Source organism: Rattus rattus, chromosome 4 (genome assembly GCF_011064425.1).
Source record: "Rattus rattus isolate New Zealand chromosome 4, Rrattus_CSIRO_v1, whole genome shotgun sequence".
Classification (NCBI taxonomy): domain Eukaryota; kingdom Metazoa; phylum Chordata; class Mammalia; order Rodentia; family Muridae; genus Rattus; species Rattus rattus.
In genome coordinates, this window is record NC_046157.1 from 141,912,307 (window position 1) to 141,931,246 (window position 18,940).

An 18,940-nucleotide genomic window follows, 5' to 3' on the forward strand; every position below is an offset into this window, starting at 1 on the left:
GTTTTATGACTAAACAGTTGTTGAAAATTAAGGCCCTGAGAAGTTTTTCCTAATTTTGGTTAGGTTGTGTGTGTGTGTGTGTCTGTCTGTCTGTCTGTCTGTCTGTCTCTCTCTCTCTCTCTCTCTCTCTCTCTCTCTCTCTCTCTCTCTGTGTGTGTGTGTGTAAGAATAGATTAATCAGACAAATTATTCTCAAACCATAGCTTATAGAAGAAACTTAGCAGTGATATTGTGTACTTCAGATTTAGAAGAACAAAATAAATCACCAAAAAGACAGATAAAATTGTGATTTGGAGATTTATTTTTAAATGAGAGACCAAAGTGTGTTAATTACTCTAGGAAATCAAATTTAATTTATAAGGGCTTCCAGTACAACCAACATACGACTTTAACTATTTTGTGTGAGGTAAACATTTATGTTTCTTTGAAAGTACAAATTTACAAAGATTTATTTACCGTAGCTCCAAACATCGCTTTGATGTGTGAATTTCCTATAATGTATACATTCCAGAGCCATCCATTTAATTGGCATCTATAAGAAGAATGAAAAGTAAATTATTAAAAATTACACAAGAACCATTTTTAAAAAATATTTCTTAGGTGCTACTCTCTGGACTGACCTCCATTAGAGCTGATGGAGTGTGCATTGCTATAAACCAGTTATTTTTTCAAGATATGGAACAAATGGATTAAAATTTGTAAAATCTATGAAGTAAATTAACCAAAGGACACATTTTAAAGCTTTAGAAATGATACAAAGAAAACCGAATGTAGAAAATACTTTATCTATTTCTTAACATCTAGTATCTAAATTTTGAGCTGGCATTATGCCTGGCAATATAAAATCTGACAGTCTTTCTAAATGATGCTTTCTCAAAAATGAGACCCCCTCAGTTTCAGTGACCCTGCTTGTCTTTCTGATATGGGTTTAACCACAGATGTGAGCCATTGTTTCTTCAGTTGCCCCAACTTCCTCTTCTGGTCACCAAATTGTCTAATATCGTGAATTCCAACATTTGCTTTGCTTTGTTCTTCCACCACAGATGATCTCCCTTGCCTGGGTGAGCCAGAGTGGGCAATATATACTGCTTTCAAAATAGGAGCTCAGAACATAAAGGAATGTGAGGGGATCAGCACAAATCCTTCATTGCTACAAGAGAAACAACTCAACCCACATCCCCTGTGGGTGATGGGTCAGCAGAATGCGTTTCAACCCAAAGGGCAGCGGTATGTAGCTGGGGGATATAATTAGATTCTATGAAATAAAGATAAACATTTCTACTTTGCAGTTGAAAGCTTAAAACTAAATAGGCATTTGAAATCATGAGGTTGGCTGCTCACCAAGGTGACACCAAGGTAACTCTATGACAGAATCATGGGATTCACTGAAAAGGAACAGAAGACACATTGAAAGTAATTTCCCTATGGGCAAGGAGTTAGCAGACTTTATAGCGTATGGACACCCTGTTACAGAAGTAAGTTTAAATCATATGTGGCTTGATGAAGACTTAATGGTGACCAGGCATTTAAAGCTAGAATGAATCTTGCTTTAGACAAACTTTACAGTTGTATGTTCCTAAGACGGGTGAAGTAATATGATTTATAGTCTGCTATTTCGGAGAAATCTTGTTGGAAATTTCATAGCTGTGATTTTTCAACCACTGCAGTTCGTAGTAAATAGACAAAATAGGCTGATAAAATTGGAGAAAGGTCAGATCGTTTCTCAAACTTTTATTTATTTAATTTATTTATTTTTATTTATATTTTATTTATATTTTATAAAATTTTGTTATCTTACTTTGGGTAAGATTTGAATATAGACAATTATGTAAAGGCCTCTGGTGAAGCATTGCTAAGTATTTAGAATTCTACCATTCCAAATGTTTACTTGTGAATGGTAAGGTATAATTAACAAATTCATATATATAAAAATGATCTTTTTTAAATCATAACTTCATAGGTCAACAGAGATGAAGAATTTTTGGGATTGTGTCACTGACCTGCTCTTGTATAATTCTCTTCAATTAATCAAGATAGACATATAAAACTTCCCTAATTAATTAGGCAAGAGTGTGGATTAATCAATAAACAAAAGATCTATAACAGATATATATGAAACTGTTTGGATAGGGAGATAGGCAGAAACCCAGTTTTCAGGCAGAACTGCAGTTAGAGGGCAGGAAAACATGGCTAGGGATGTAACTGAGTCTAATCTTCAATGTTAGTGGCTTAGCTTATATTCTGAGGTACAGTCAATTGGCAAGCAATGTATTCACTGTGACAGGAGTGAAATCAAAACTACTACACTAGATCATCACGAGGGATCACTTTTGGAGCTTTCGTATGAATTGTGATTGTTGGTAGTACCGAAATTTCTCAGTGGTGCATGAGAAACCATCATTCTATAAAAGTTCTTTAGACTCTGGATCAATGAGACGATCTTTACAGCCCGGTGGTAAAGGTTCCCTTTCTGAGTCTCTAAGAATTGTCACACCGTTGTTCCCGTGATAGACAGAGGTGTGTTTGTACCTTTTCAAGATCTGTTGCTTTCAGCGCCACCTACCTTGCCACCGTCAGCATTGTATTCTTTTCCATCTCCTTCCAAGAGCCGGGCCAGTCCGAAGTCTGTGATTTTAACATGATTTGGAGATTTCACCAACACATTGCGGGCTGCCAGATCCCGATGAACAAGCCGCCTTTCCTCCAGATACATCATTCCCTGAAATAACAAACCAAGTTCGACACAGGGCGTCACTTAGAAGCTGAAGGTTTTCATGTTATAAAATGGGATACTTTTTTTCTCAAAGAAAAGACAGATTCCTGAATATAGTAAAAATAAAATAAAATAAGTAAAAAACTTGTGAGGGTGTGGCAAGCCACAGATAAATTTTGGCATAAAATATATACCTAGTTTTGGGGCATTTGATATCCTTTTGCAAACATTTCATTAGTGAGGTGAGCAGTTGTCTTAGTGGATAAGCTAATATATATACTTGGGCTGACCATTCCTCAATATTTTCTTGTCTCTAATTTTTGCTTAGTGCCATCTTCCTCCTACAAGTCATTCCAAATAAACACAGGTATCCATAACCCAAAGGCCTTCTATTCCAGGTTTGATGGTACCAAAATCATCTTCATGGAGTCTCTGAAGGCTGAAGAGTTATATTGCTTTTCTCTTTATTCAAAGAATAAAGGATACCCTGGGGGCTCATGAAAGTCTAATTTCAAATAAAAGGCTTTTATGACATTAGTTGTCATTATAGGAACTCAGGAGTGAGAGTACATAGTTTATAATGACCCACAAATTAGCCTTTAATATGTTATCTTCATAAAACCACACAAGGAAATTAAAAATAAAATTTATTGCTGATTACTAATGAGATAGGGTGGTGCGAACGAAAGCTTGATTTTTATATCATACCAAAATGCTAATCCCTATAATAATTCACAAAAGTGTTGACCCACAGAAATAATAATTTGTTTCTCAGTTATATTTTAGTAAGCAAGAAGATAGTGTTGTTATATCATATGTAAGATGTTTACATAATGGCAAGGTAAGAAAATTCAGGCCTAGCTTTGATAAGCGTGACCATGATTTTTATCGAGGAATTAAGGTAAATTGTATATTTGATTTTTTTCTCAGCAGTAAAATGTGGTCATTTGAAAACAAATCAGAACTATTATAAAAGGGCCGAAGCACATTTTCATTCCAATTACAAATCATTGCTGTTGGCAGTTAGCATTACAACTGCACAGCTTTGAAGGATTAATGGTCTCTGATATCAAAACAAAAGCCGTGGAAAACAGACACATAAATCACACAGGTCAAACCATTATGAACTCTATACCCGATGTAGTGGAAAGAGGAGATTGCTGCACAGGGCTTCAGGAGCCAACCTCCACAGAAATGCCCATCAAACACAACTGGTAGAGATAGCATCTCATAGGTCGGTCCAATCAGTCAACACCTAGGTGACACCACATTTATTGGTGCTTTCCGAAGTCAACTCGCAAATGGTATTTATGGGATTTTTGCCCTCTTTCCTAAGTAGTGCTGTTTTAGGACATGAGGTGGGATATTCCAAAAATAAAGTAAATCCGAGAGCATACAGTTATGGCAGGATTTAGAGGACCAGAGTTAAATAAGCTTATTTTCTTGGAGATGATGTGCTTTCACATCCACCTGAATACTTTCTTTTAAAATGTGTTCATTAAAAATCATTTCCCTTAGGACTACCTATATAGCAAGACACAGTAAACGTGTTGTCAATGTGCTGTTACTTAGATCTGCATGTACACAGTAGCACACATTATGTTCAGCCCACCATGCTAGATACTGGGAGGTAAGAAAAGACTTAGAGTCTTCACCTTAAAGGACGACACAGTGAATTACTGAATTGGGGAGAAAGAAATGAAAAGAAAACTGATGGATACAGCAAGGAGGATGTAGGACATGTAAGAAAAGCTGTATTCTGAGGGACAGTGTGGCAAGTTTACATGAGAGGGGAGACTTGAGAGGGGTACCCAGAGCAAGCTAAGCCTTGGAGGGAAAACCCATAAGCAGAGAGAACAAGAATGGTCATCGAGAGTAATTAATATGTGTGCTTGGCCAAAGGCACAGGATTCTGTCCCTCTGAACAGTAACACATGCAGAGGTAAGCAATGGGAGTTGAAACAGGTAGAGATCCACGAAGCACACGAATATGTCACAGACATGATGTAAGTCTTGACTTCTAGAGTTTATGTTCTACGATGCTATGATCAGGAAGTCATCTTTTAATTGCAAGGCACAGTTACAGACTGAAAGGTCTTTCCTTGGTAATTGGATAAAAGGAGAGTGATTGTGGTTCGTTGTTTTTCTTTTTCTTTTTTTAAATCATAGAGATTCTTCCAACATCCAAATGGAAATGTAGTTTATGTATTTAAGAGCTTTTATGTATATTTATTTAATTTATATGTATGAGTATTGTGTCTGTTATTATATTTGTGTAGAGGCCAAATAAAGGCATTGAATTTTACAGAACTTGAGTTCCAGATGGCTTTGAATTGTTGTATAAATGTTGGATCTCAACCTGTGTGTTCTGTAAGAGGAATGGGTATTCTAAAGTGATGATCTGTCTCTCCAGTCCTAACTTACACATTTCTCACTATCTATCTATCTATCTATCTATCTATCTATCTATCTATCTATCTATCTATCTATCTATCTATCTATCTATCTAATATTAGCAATGAGAACAAATTTAAATCACTGGGTGCAATAATAGTTAAGTCTCGTTAGGATTAGAAAGCACATCATCAGTGGGGCCAAATTTGCTTGCCACCTTCGATCATCATGGAATTTTTATTCTGGAGAAGCCCCTTTATTTGTACTATATTGTTATAGCAGTCAGATTGACTACAATACCTTTGATTTTAAAGATGGATTTTATTTTAATTATGTGCATGTGCACATGTATGCAGGTGCCCACAGAGGTCAGAAGAGGGCATCAGATCTCCTGGAAGTGGAGTTACTGATGGTTGCGAACTCCCTGATGTAGGTGCTTGGAATCATGTGTTCTGTAAGAGTAGTATGTGTTCTTAGCTGCTAAGTTATACTTCTATGCCCTAGGACAGGACACTGGTGAGATGACACATTCTATAATACAAAGAAAAGTTCAAAAAAACCATGAAAGTTTTTTGACACTCTATATTTTATTTTAAAAATCCACTGGGTAATAGAGCATCTTACTTTTATCTTACTACTATCTTACTACCTCTTGTTAGGGAAAAAATAGTTTCCATCAAAATAATAAAAACTCAAGTCAAAAAACCTGATGGCAAGCTATATAATTTTTCCCTGTCTACTTGACTAAAATCAGTAATATCAACAACAGAAGCATATGCCATTACTAAATTATCAAAACCCATTTGTATGGTGGCTTGCCACTCTGAGGCATCACTGTGCAGATATATACATCAGCTCTAGCTGCCACCGTACTTCTGCTTTCCCACCCAGAATTAAAGTGTCGAATCATCTTTGGATTACTTATAAAACGTTTTTCACAATACAGCCATTAAGACAGCATTTTTTCTGACTTGAAGAGCTCATTAGAGTCAAAATTTCTACTAAATTCTTTCAAAATAAAATTATTCTTTGAATGAGAGGGATGCAAGGCAGATAATTACTAGAAGTAAATGTGACAAAACGAAGCTCAAAGATGTCCCTGGAAGTGGAGGATGAATGAAGAGAGTTTATTCCTCATAAGAGGACACCACACCCTCTGGGAATGAAAACTTGTCCTCTGCTTGGGCTTCTGTTATGACCCAGGATGGCCAGCTCTGGGCCGAGCATAATGTGAACATCCACACCACAGCTCCTATGAACTCAGCACACTTTGAACATGTTAGGTGCTAAATAAAATGTTTCTATAACTGAAGCAATGTAACCCTAGGACCATGCACTGTTTTTCTTCTAAAAGAAATGATAAAGCCAAGGTTAACAGAGGCCATGTTACCAGGTCCAAATGATCTAGCTAATCTATGGTAGAGGAGGGATTGGATTGTTTTGGCTAGGATTCCAAAACCTACATATTTAAATCTGGGCACACAGAAATGAGCAAACATGGATAAGACTTACAGCATCATAAAACGCACTGTTGCAGAAAAAATATTCTTAGAGATTTATGTGACTTTCATGCACGATGCAGTTGATTGACTTTTAAGGAGTATTGTATTTAACATGTAACTAAATCACAGAGTTGTTTACAATTTAGAAACTTTTAATTACGTAAATTTTGAGATTCTAAATTTGCTTAGGCCATATTGTATAGAAAATGGAGCATTGGGTCTGAATATAAATTCTATAGGCAATTGCATGGTTCAAACTCTAGCTCTTTGAAGTTCTAGATATGTGATTTGAGCAAGCAGCTGTACCTCCCTGTCATCACGCCCCTCTTCTTTAGAGGGAGACAATAGCACATTTTATAATAGACAAGCATTTACAATGATACAAGTACCTGAAATATACCTGCTATTATTAATATGTAGGTGATTTAGAATTGCTACTATTCAAATTCTCATTTTAATAATGTTCCATTCTCCATGTTATTATATAAGGATTTTGCTCAGCTTATTGTGAAGATCAAGTAAAATAACACATATAAAACCTTTAGTAAGTGCCTTATTGTAACTGTAAAACACTCAAACTCTCATCAGTGTGCCACAGATAATTATTAGCAATCCTCAATTAAGCAAACATTACTCTCTGTAAGTCCAGCTACCCATTACAAAGAAATCTATGAGGGATGGTGGGCATTCAACAAACATTTTGAGTGATATAAATACCCTCAAACCTATCCCCCCATGATTAATGTGAAGGTACAAATTTCAGAATTATTACTATTCAAAATCTCATTTTAATATGTTTTACTCTCAAAGTTATTATATAAGGATAAAATTAATTAGAAAGTATATTAAAGATTTGGTGTTCTTCACAAATATGTCAGAGATTTCAGGAACTTATTGAAGAAAAATGTCACAAATTAAATAGCCATGAAAGTCTTTGATGCTGATGGATGCTTTCTGGGAGTTAATAAAATGATCAAACTGTTCACTCCTATCACAGAGCACAGAGGGGTATTTTAGGAAAATGTGATTGAGCAATGTTTTTTGACTTCATGACTGAAGTCTTACAGATCTGATTTTATCCACACTGATAACAGTTGCCTCACTTCCTATTTCCCCTTGCTTGCTCCAGATAGAACGTTGATTTATTTCAAGCATTCCCACACCTCTTAAAGTATAGATCTTTCAGAAGAGGGGGAAAAAGGCTTGAGGGAGCTGGAGAGGTCAAGGACACCACAAGAAAACCTACAGACTCGACTGGGCCCATGGGGACTTACAGACACTGAATCACCAACCAAAGAACATGCATGGGATAGACCTCTGTTCTCTACACATATGTAACAGATGTTTAGTTTGGTCTTCACGTAGGACTCCTAACAACTGTTTTTTTTAAAACATTTTTAACACTGTTGCCTGTCTTTGTATCCTGGTCCTCTAATTGGGCTGCTTGTCTAGCCTCATTAGGGGAAGACACACCTAGTACTATTGTCAAGGTGAGTTGATATGTGTGGGGCAGGGACCACTTTTCTGAGGAGAAATGGAACAGGAGGTGGGTGGATGAGAGGCGAGAAAGAGTGACTGGGAGGAGGAAAGGAAAGCTGTGATCAGGATGGAAAGCAAATACATTAATTAAGGGTAAAAACACAGCTAACTGGGTAAAAGATAAAATTTGGCTTTAGATTTTTGAAATTACACTTTGATACAAACATCCAAGAGAAAATTTTCTCATAATTAATTTACGTTAAATTTCTGGTTTAAAATCAATCATATGAACTCTAGAAATAAAATTACCAAAAAACGTAATTTCCAAATTGCCGCCATAGAGGAGCACTTGGCTATGACCTTCTTTCCCGTGTCAGACATCTGAGTCACAGCCATGTAGCTAAAATGAATGACTATTATGTATTTATTAAATGTAAAAATACATTCTGCCCAGCTGCAGGAAGTGAAAGGAAGTCAGCAGACACTGGACTATTTGGGACAATAAATATTTGCTTCTCTCATATTTTCCATGCCACAATTTCAGCAAACACATGTGTGGGGCTAAAAATTTCAGACTGCAGTCAGCACTTGGGCATTAATCTCTGGAGTGAGCAAAAGCACCCTTCAAAAATAACCAAATTTCACTCTAATAACCCAACGCTTTCTATACAAGAGGAAACTTCAGGAAATCTAACCTACAATGAAAAGCTCTCCTTTCTTCCATCTGTCCTTCTAAAAGCTGCTCTTAGAAAGAAAACATCAGCTATAATGTTTGCTTGTAGTAGGGTTAAAGGTATAAGTATGGTCAAGAGAGGAAAGGGAGATTTTTGGTGAAGTCCCTTAATGAATCCCAACTGGGCATGAGAGGAAACTATAGAGGTGCTGAGAAGAGTCAAGTGGGGAGTCTTTCATCCATTAGGTTTTGTGGTAGAAAGCACAGAGAATGGAAGGTCGATGGGTAGAATTAGTTGGCATATTGCTAATTAGCCATAGTCATTTAGCCATTGGTCATAGGTACTCGCTTCACACAAACAATAAACATGACAGAATACTTTAAATTATCTCTGATGTTACAACTAACCTGTTTTTACATTTGGAAGGAATTATTAAATATATCTATTCTTAAATACTTAAATATTAGCTCAATACTAGACACAGAGAGAAGGAAATAGGTTGCGGTAACATATTTGTATGTTATCTTTTTTTTCTTTTTTTTCGGAGCTGGGGACCGAATCCAGGGCCTTGCCCTTGCTAGGCAAGCGCTCTACCACTGAGCTAAATCGCCAACCCCATTTGTATGTTATCTTAAAGATTGTCTTTTTATTTTCTAAATGTTGATTTCTGTACCGAGAGAACTGAGTACTGTCTGGACTTTGGTGTTGTTAGTCTTATGACTCATCACCTGACAGTATTCTGTAAACATATACCTTCCTCACTTCTGATTGGCTTAATAAAAATGAACAGTCAGTAATTGAGGAAGGAAAGGGAAGGCAGAACTGGGCAGAGATAGGGACTGTGGGAAGAATCAGGTGCAGTAGAATTTACCAGTGAGACACAGAGGAGGTCGGACATACCCAAAGTAAGAGAGAGGTAATGGGCTATGTGGCAGACATGGACTAATATAGTCAGGTTAATTAAGAAAGATGAGCTAGCTGGGAGGTAGCTTAAACTAAGGCCTAAGCTATGATAAAAATTAAGTCTCTGTGTCATTATTCAAACACTGTAGGGCTAAGAAAGTCTCGCAATGGAAGCAGGTGGGATAGACCTTTCTCTTCCAAAGTTTATTTGGTAAGGGGCTTGAATATAGTCTCATAAAGTAAGTTGGACTCATCCTAAATTTAAGAAACCATACTACAGAAATAAACGATGGCTACTCACTAGCTAAGTGAAGCCAATCACTTCAAACGTCATCATCTGTCTGTTTCCCTTCCCTATTAGAATTTCTTGAGAATTCAGGTGCATAACATAATGAAAATACTTTGAACAGTCAATATTCTAAGACAAATACATAACCTCAAATTCATTCTTCATTCTCTCTCCCTCCCTCCCTCTCTCTCTCTTTTTCTTTCTCTGCTGTCTATTATTTCTCTGAAATGATGAAGTGATAATTGGAGCATTCAGAGTTAGTTCTTATGGTTAATTCTCATATTTCCTGTTGTAGCTAAACACTTTCAAAGATTTTGTAAACTACAAACCTTAAATATTTTACATATCAAGAACATCAGTTTTCAGTCATTTTAATAAAAAGGAATAAAATACTTTTCAATTCAATATTCTTTTTCTTCTAAAACTAGTTCAAGTAAAGCAGTCTCAGTCCCTGTCTGTAGTAGGTCCAGCTATGTGCTTCCTTAAACCAGTTCAAAACCACTGTACCCTTTCATCTCATAGTGTTGAGCATCAATCTTGAGTCACCGACCCCTCCCCCAAACCAAACACAGAGCTGTTTTGCTTGGGCGATCTCCCTTTCCCAAGGAAGAAAGCTACCCCTCTTTGGATCATTCAGAAGAGTGTTCCAGCTCCAGCATCCTCCATGGAATTGGAGAAAGATACAATTTTGTCCTAACCCCACTGTTTTTTCTGTCCAATACTGATTTTTCTTACTGAAGCAAATGCTAGTCCTAAGAACCCTTGCCCAAACAACCCTTCTCAAATACAAATCCATCTCAGAGACTGCTTTCTACAAGAAATTTGTGTAATATCCCCATGTCCTTTTGATCCAGATCTTTGACAGATAGGAGTTTTTAAAGCTTACTTTACTCATACTTTCCCTATATTATTTTATTAATATTCCATTCCTTTATCTATGGAAACAATCCATGCTGGGTTTTTTGTTTTTTTTGTTTTTTTTAATATTGATCCTTCCAATCTCTCCTTTGTATCTTCATTAAATGTTAAGTATATTGCTTTTGTGGAGTTTTATCCTACTTTTGTTTGTTTGTTTGTTTGTTTGTTTGTTTGGACAGGGTTTCACTGTGTAGCCCTGGCTGTCCTAGAACTCACTCTGTAGACCAGGCTAATCTTGAACTCAGAGATCCACCTTCCTCTATCTACCACGTGCTGGGAGAAAAGGTGCGCAATACCATCATGGGCCTTGAGTTTCATGTTATTTTTAATACATAGCTCATGAATTATACTGTCATGATTTATTTTTGCTGTTTAAATTCAAATATATTTTGATAAGTAATCAAACTTACTATTTTTCAGTGTTGCATTAAATGTTCACAGAAGGTCAGATATATAGACAAATATAATCCACATCCTTATTGATTTATTGTTCTTTTTCATTTCTATTAGCATTTAATTTTCTGTATCTCTTTAACATTAAGGCATCTACATGCATAATGATCTAAATTTACTTAACAATATAATCTGTTGGCTCTAATATGAGATATTTTAGGCAAGTTGCAGTAGTCACTGTAGAAAAGCAACACAGAGAGGTTTCTGGTTAGCAGTTGACACAGAGGTCATGTGGGAAAAATAAACTGTGATCAAGTATGTTTGTGTATATCACTTAGAAGCACAGAATAGTTAACATACATTTCATATGTATTCCATGATGGGCACCCTAAGCACTTCATGCATACAAAAGCACAAATTCCGAAGGTGAATGTAAATGTTAGTATTTTATTATCTCTATCTGAAGAGGATCAACTGATATGTAGAACGGTAAAAAAAAAAATGCTCCCTGATTGTAACTAATGTATAATATGCCTTACAGGACCAAGAGTTAAATATAGAGTGTTTGATTCCAAAAACAATGATCTTAATCCTTTCCCAATGTGACTACCGAGAAGAAAACTACAGTCAACAGACTATAAACTCATATAGAACATTATCAAGAGAGTGTGTTTACAGCCAGAATACGGCAAATGCATAGGCAAATGCCAGCAGCAAACCACTGAACTGAGAACAGGTGGGACCCTCCATTGAAGGAATCAGAGAAAGGACTGAAAGAGCTTGAAGGGGCTTGAGACCCCATATGAACAACAATGCCAAGCAACCAGAGCTGCCAGGGACTAAGCCACTACCCAAAGACTATACATGGACTGACCCTGGGCTCCAACCTCATAGGTAGCAATGAATAGCCTAGTAAGAGCACCAGTGGAAGGGGAAGCCCTTGGTCCTGCCAAGACTGAACCCCAGTGAACGTGATTGTTGGGGGGGGGCGATAATGGGGGGGAAGGATGGGGGGGAACACCCATAAAAAGGGAAGGGGGAGGGATTAGGGGATGTTGGCCTGGAAACCAGGAAAGGGAATAATAACTGAAATGTAAATAAGAAATATCCAAGTTAATAAGGATGGAGAAAAAAAAGAGTGTGTGTTTCGCTAAGAGACTGTTATAGAGACACGAGTATTGTAAGGGATGAAAGAGAAGACTTCCCTGTGGAATAAATAGCAATAGCTAACATATACAACTGTTTAGCTTTGGTGGATTCTGTAAGGATAGAACCCCTGGATCTACTTTAGAATAAAACGATGCTGATACCTTGTTTAAAGACTGGGACCCGTAGAGGAAGGAGCTTGTTAGGCGACTCCGCCATTAGACAAACATCACAGAACACACTTACTTAAACCTAGATGGTATGATTTAACCGTGATCCAGAAAGAGACTCAGTGAATCAAAGGGAACAAGGCTGCTGTCAAAATAAAATGGCCTAGATTTAAATGTTCTTTTTCCTTTTAAATTTCTATTGATGTGGTGGTACATGCCTTTGATCATAGCATTTGGGTGGCAGAGGCAGGCGTATCTGTGAGTTAAGAGTAGCCTGTTCTACCCAGTAAGTTTTCAGTCAGTTTGAGTTACATGTTTTTTTTAAGACCTTGTTTCAATAAAACTTCTTAATTCTTTAAAAAAATATATGTATGTATACATATATTTATGCATATATACACACAGAAAAACACACATATGATATGTGTGTGCCTGTGTGTGCATGTGCATGTGCGGGTGTGTTATATTTAATTAGGGCTGCTTACATAAGCTCTGGGGAGGGTTAATTGCTTGCATGAAGCAATGTGTCACTGACTACATTTCTGAGGACTGTGACTCCCTCGCCTGCTGCAAACTTTAACTTTCTATAGCTCCTCTAGGAGAGTTATGTCCTGTGATCTCTTGTCCTATCTAGATAGAATGTACATAGGCCCATTCTAGTACAGGTCTTTGTGATGTTGTGACTTCATGGATGCAATATCCAGGTCGTGTAGAGAAGAGAGTAGCATTCCTTGCCATCCTGCAGTTTTTAACATTCTTTCCACTCCTTCTTCTGTAATGTGCCCTGAGCTTTGGATGATATGGACACCCGTTTAGGGCTCAGTTTTCAGCAATCATTGTTCTCCACACACTGACAAGTTATTATGAGTCTCTGCAATGACGATCATTTAGTCATATGATTTAATAAATAGAAGGAATAAACTACAGTCATGACAAAAGAGTAGGAAATACATGAGCCTGTAAATTTGCCATATATTTTCATATACAAGTATTCTATATTGTATAAAACGTATGTATAGTATTTTATAAAATAAGTTTCTTTTTGTTTTAAGTCAGTTTAACACTGCGGATCAAACTGACTTGGGACTTGCATCAATCTTCCTGCTTTTACCTTCCAAGTCTAGAAATTATGGACAGGTGCCAGCATCCCTAGCCAAAGTTTATTTCTTTATACCCCATTACCACAAACATGAGAACCTCATAGTTACTGTGCTACTCGGGCCCAGACTCTGTTGTATTTGTTCATTTGACCGTGTGTCTTCTACAGTTCAAACCAGCACTAAAGTCATGTTTATGACTGAATTAAATGAACCAGAAGACCACAATTTTGTAAAACTGCCTGGCACGAACAATTTTTCTTTATGGTGAGGCAGAGCTGATTTAAAGTTTACACCACAGATGGTAGTGTGGAAAAGATGAACCCTGCAGGCATTAGGAAGACCCCAGACTTTGGAATTTGAGTATCAGGGGAATGAATGGAAATCCCAGCTATAGATTTCTAGAGCTGGGGAATAGAGCAGAACTTTCCCGTCCGGTTTCTTGTATTTCCTTTCAAAATCAGACTTAATCACTCTTCCCAATCTTTTGAAAAGACCCACTTTGAAAACAACTTCCTAGTGCCTTTTTCATTGTGAAATGAAAAAGTGACGTTGACAGGGCAAAATGAGACCTTTTTATTTTCCTAAGGAATAATTGTGAGTCAAAAAGCTCATCTGCTTGGACCAGGAGAAGAGCTGACTGGCCACAGCAGTCCCCTGCCGGTGACCTCTAGCCAACAATGGGAGGAGTGAACTGTGGAGCACCACTGTGTTTGCAGTCTCACCGGGAGGCGCACTGAAAATGGATTACTTCTGCTCCTTAAGCAGCCGATCAATAAAGATGTAGATTGCAATGAGAAAGGAGATGTTTGTGGGCTGTAGTAGTTATCCTCTGTGTCTCTCCTGAAATTAATTAAAAATCAATGAAGTGTGCAACCTATTAATACAGCAACCTCTAGTTTAACCCGTGGAAGCTGATGCTCTCTCTGGGTATACATGTTGTGCAAATATACTCCAACACAAAAGACAGAAGGTTGAATGTATGACCCGCTTATAATTGAGCAGAAAGGATTCATGTGCAGTCGTTTGTGGTTTCACAGTATTAGATCATACTGCTAAAATAGATGTAAAACTCAGGGTTTGAAACACTATGTGCAGAACATTCCTTCTTCTGTCAATTATACCAAATTTTACAAGGTATCCTTATTGCAAAGCAAAAATCTGCCATTGTAAAGAGCTTAAAGAATCAAAAACCACTTTGATAAATGTAAATTATATAGTGTGAATCTAGGGAGTTAAGTTTATAACAAAACATATATATATGTTTTGTTTGTATGTACTTCTGAGTTCCATGTGTCTGTCCGGTACGTTCAGAGGCCAGATGTGGAGTTACCAGGAACTGGATTTACAGACGGTTATGAGCCACCACCTGGATGCTCATGATCTAATCCTGTTCTTCTGGAGGAGCAGCCTATACTCTTAAGCACTAAGACATCTCTTCAAACCCTGCTGACTGTTTTTTACATAAGTATATTTCAATTAAATCCTTAGAGTAGCAAAGGCTTTTTGGAGATTTGAGCCAACTTGGTTTCTGGATAAGAAGTTGTAATCCGTGCCAATCAGTCAAGCCTTCCTCTGCCTCCTCTTGGCTTTAATGGACCTAACACACACCTGAAAATGCTCACATGGCCATCCTTCTGAAAGTCACCCAGACATTTTCCAGCTGCCTGCTATGCTCCATACTCTCTTTGCTTAGGTTCTTTCTTCTATAAAATATCCTAATTTAATAAAGATGGAAAAAATATCCTCTGAGGAAGCTGAACCACAGCTTCCAGTTGCCAACTTTTTCTTTTCTTTTTAATTTTTCCTTTTCTTAATTGGATATTTTCTTTATTTACACTTCAAGTGTTATCCCCTCTCGTGTTTCCCCTCCAGAAAGCCACCCCTGCCTCCTGAGGATGCTCCCCAACCCTCCCATTCCCTCCCTCCTGCCTCCCCACCCTGGCATTCCACTACATTGGGGCATCTCCTTAGAACCTTCACAGGACTAAGAGCCTCTCCTCCCATTGATGCCCAACAAGGCCCATCCTCTGCTACATATGTGACTGGAGCCATGGGTCACTCCACGTGCATTTTGGTTGGTGATTTAGCCCCTGAGAGTTCTGGAATATCTGGTTGGTTGATATTGTTGTTCTTCCTATGGGTTGCAAACCAGTCCAGCTCCTTCAGTCCTTTCTCTAACTCCTCCATTGGGGGCCCTTTCTCAGTCCAATGGTTGGCTGTGAGCATCTGCTGCTGTTTTTGTTAAGCTCTGGCAGGGCCTCTCAGGAGACACCTATATCAGGATGCTGTCAGCATTCACTAGTGAATAGTCACTTGCATGATTGTAAATGTTGAGATATTCTTATCTGAATATTTGTTGTTTTCACAAGTATAACTATGGTCATCCAAGATGTGATAACAATGTTAAAAGTATCATTCTTTGGCTCAATTTACATGCAGAGTAGGTGCTTATGACTTAAAAGGTGTTTCTTGAATTCTGCAGTTTCCAGAATGTCCCATGGACACTCATCGATATGTTATTGGTTCTATTTCTGAGTGCTCCTTGCTCGTTCCAGCATCCACAGAACCTGGGAAATGTTCGTTTCCTTTCCTGGGGTTATTTCTTCATGCTTTACAATCTGACACTTTCAATATTTCACAGTAGGGAATGGTGTCCTTCTGTCCCACCTCATTGTGTGAGGATGCTGCTGTCTTCCACAGAACCTTGGAGAAGTGCTCCCCTGCTCCTGAACTTCATGTCCCCTGCATTAATAGCTATTATTGGGACACTAAATGACAAGCGGGCCATTGAAAGGAACTTCTTTGACAGCTTTAGCCCCTGGCTCTGTTAAGGTTTAGATCTAGCACAAGAAGTCGGTGAGAAAGATTGTCTCATCCCTCAGTTTATTTTTCCCATTTCGACCTCATGTGCCTGCTCTTATTTTCTTATCCATTCTTACTGTCCAGCATATTTATGCACACATACCCGTACTCTACGACACACACACACACACACACACACACACACACACACACACACACACAGACACGGGAACATATTCAGGCAACTAAAATATCTATCAAAGAAGCTTTGCTTGGAATTCTAACCTACAGCTCTATGGCTAAGGCACACTGAAAACTCTACTGTTTTTTACTCTTTACTTATTATTTCTTTTATCTGGCATACCCCTCACTATTCATTAATGGCAACAGTCTTCCTGCCATGGTACTGACAGGCTGGACCAAAGCTCCTCCCTCCTACATAGTAAATTAAATATCATAATATTGTCCCTGCTCACAAGTAAAATGACTTGCTCTATTACTATTTAATGCAGCACACAACTTTGCCACTTTTACTCTCTATCAACTATTTATCCATCCATCCATCTATCTATCTATTAATCATCTATTATCTGTCTATCTGTGTTGTTTTATATGAGAATGACCCCCCATACATTCATATATTTGAATGCTTAGTCACAAAAGAGTGGCACTATTTTGAATGGAAAAGAAAGATTAGCAGGTGTACCCTTGTTGGACAGAATGTGTTTGCCATTGGAGACAGTGAGCTTTGAGCTTTCCTAAGTCCACACTGGGCTCAGTCTCCCCCACCCCATCTTTCTGCATATCACGTTGTGGTCCTTTCCTTCTTCTCCACTGCCATCTGGGCCATGCCTGCTGTCATGCTCGTATGCATGACAATGGACTAAACATCTGAAAGTGTAAGCAAGCCCACGATTAAGTGGTTTCTTTTATAAGAGTTTCCTTGGCCATTGGGTCTCTTCACAGCCATAGAATAGTAACTAAGGCAATATCATCTATCTAGCTGAGAAAAAAAGCTCTGAGATGTTCAAACATTAAAAAATTCTTTTGTATCAGCAAATAAAAGTTATTTTATAAGACAGAAGATATATTTGTTTATTGGGTTGTGTCTTCTAAGCTTAAACTACTGAAATACTATATGGCATTTTAACTATTAATATTATTGATGCCCTTTCATGACTTGCTATAAACCTTATAGGTTGTTACCCACATGTATGCTCTGCTTAGATGACACAACTCAGTTTGTCCCTCTTTACATTTGACAATTGATTGGGGTTTGGATAGCTAGAAAGTTGTAGTCAATTGCGCTCTCCGTACGACTTCTATATCTTCTTCAATTGCCTTTGAATCATAGGATTAAGAGATACGGATCACAGAAATAACCAGAGCATTCAAAGAAATACAGTCTAATAATTACAAGTTCAGGAAGAGGAGATGGGATGAAACATTTTGAAACTGTTGATAGTAACTTATATTGTTTATCACCCTTTACTATTCTATTATCTCTTTCTTTAAAAAATACTGTTAAACATCTGCTAATTTTCAGGCTCCCTTGCATAAATACTGTAACATGCCTTGTAGATATCTGTAATTCCAGAGAACTCAGGGTTTGCTATTGAGCAGTATCTGAATCCCACAGAAGTAGGTGAAGAGTGCTGTTTATATCCACTGCCAAAATGGAGTCTGAAAACTGCCCTCTTCAATGGTTTCCTCTTCCGTTTGCTGATTTATGCAGTTAATATGTTATTTGGAAGAAGGCTGAGAGCACACACTATAATTTCATAAACACTGTATGGCAGAGGGTCACTGTCAGCCTGTTCCTATTTGTCTTTGTCAGTGAAGGGGGAGAGAAGTAATTAAAATTGCTGGTTTAGGGCAAGACTTCAATATTAGTTCAGCCACTCACCATATGCTGCTGTGTGGCCTTAGGCATGTTAAGGGTATCAGACCAATGTTTCCATCTATTAAATGGGGAAAGTAATAGTACCCATCTCAAAGGTTATTCTGACAATTAAAAAGCCATTACATGCTAAACTCAAAGAATACTGCCTGGCCAAGGGTAAGCACTCAACTTTGTTAGTTACTATTGTCACTTATGTTACAGAAGACAGTCCCTTTTCAAACATTCTGCTTTCAAATAATGTTCAATCACCTGAGGCATCTGACACATATTTTTGTACTTAGAACCTCAAAGACCATCCATGACCAGGCAACGATGTTCATCCTGGTACTGCTCGTTCCTGTGGTACTTTAATTTCAACACTCTTGCCATCTTTAAACTTTTCCTTTTACATATACACTTACACCTTCTATTCAGTCACTCAGTGACATTTCCTTGATAGTCCACAAACAGATAGGAGATGAAAGTGGCAGGTAAAATGTTCTCATGGTTGAATGCAATTAAGACAGAAAAGTCACAAAGACCACTGACATCAATGTAACTTAGCCTCTACGGTG

General features: G+C 37.7%; 1 protein-coding gene across 1 annotated transcript in view; it reads right to left on the minus strand.

Moving 5' to 3' along the window:
- The window catches only part of Erbb4 (erb-b2 receptor tyrosine kinase 4), a 259,221-nt gene that overhangs the window by 35,849 nt on the left and 204,432 nt on the right, over positions 1–18,940 (minus strand). The window contains exons 11-12 of the mRNA XM_032899750.1: positions 2,564–2,719; positions 457–532 (exon numbers count right to left, since the gene is read on the minus strand). Of these exons, the coding sequence (XP_032755641.1) occupies positions 457–532; positions 2,564–2,719 (232 nt within the window). The remainder of the gene's footprint in view (positions 1–456; positions 533–2,563; positions 2,720–18,940) is intronic.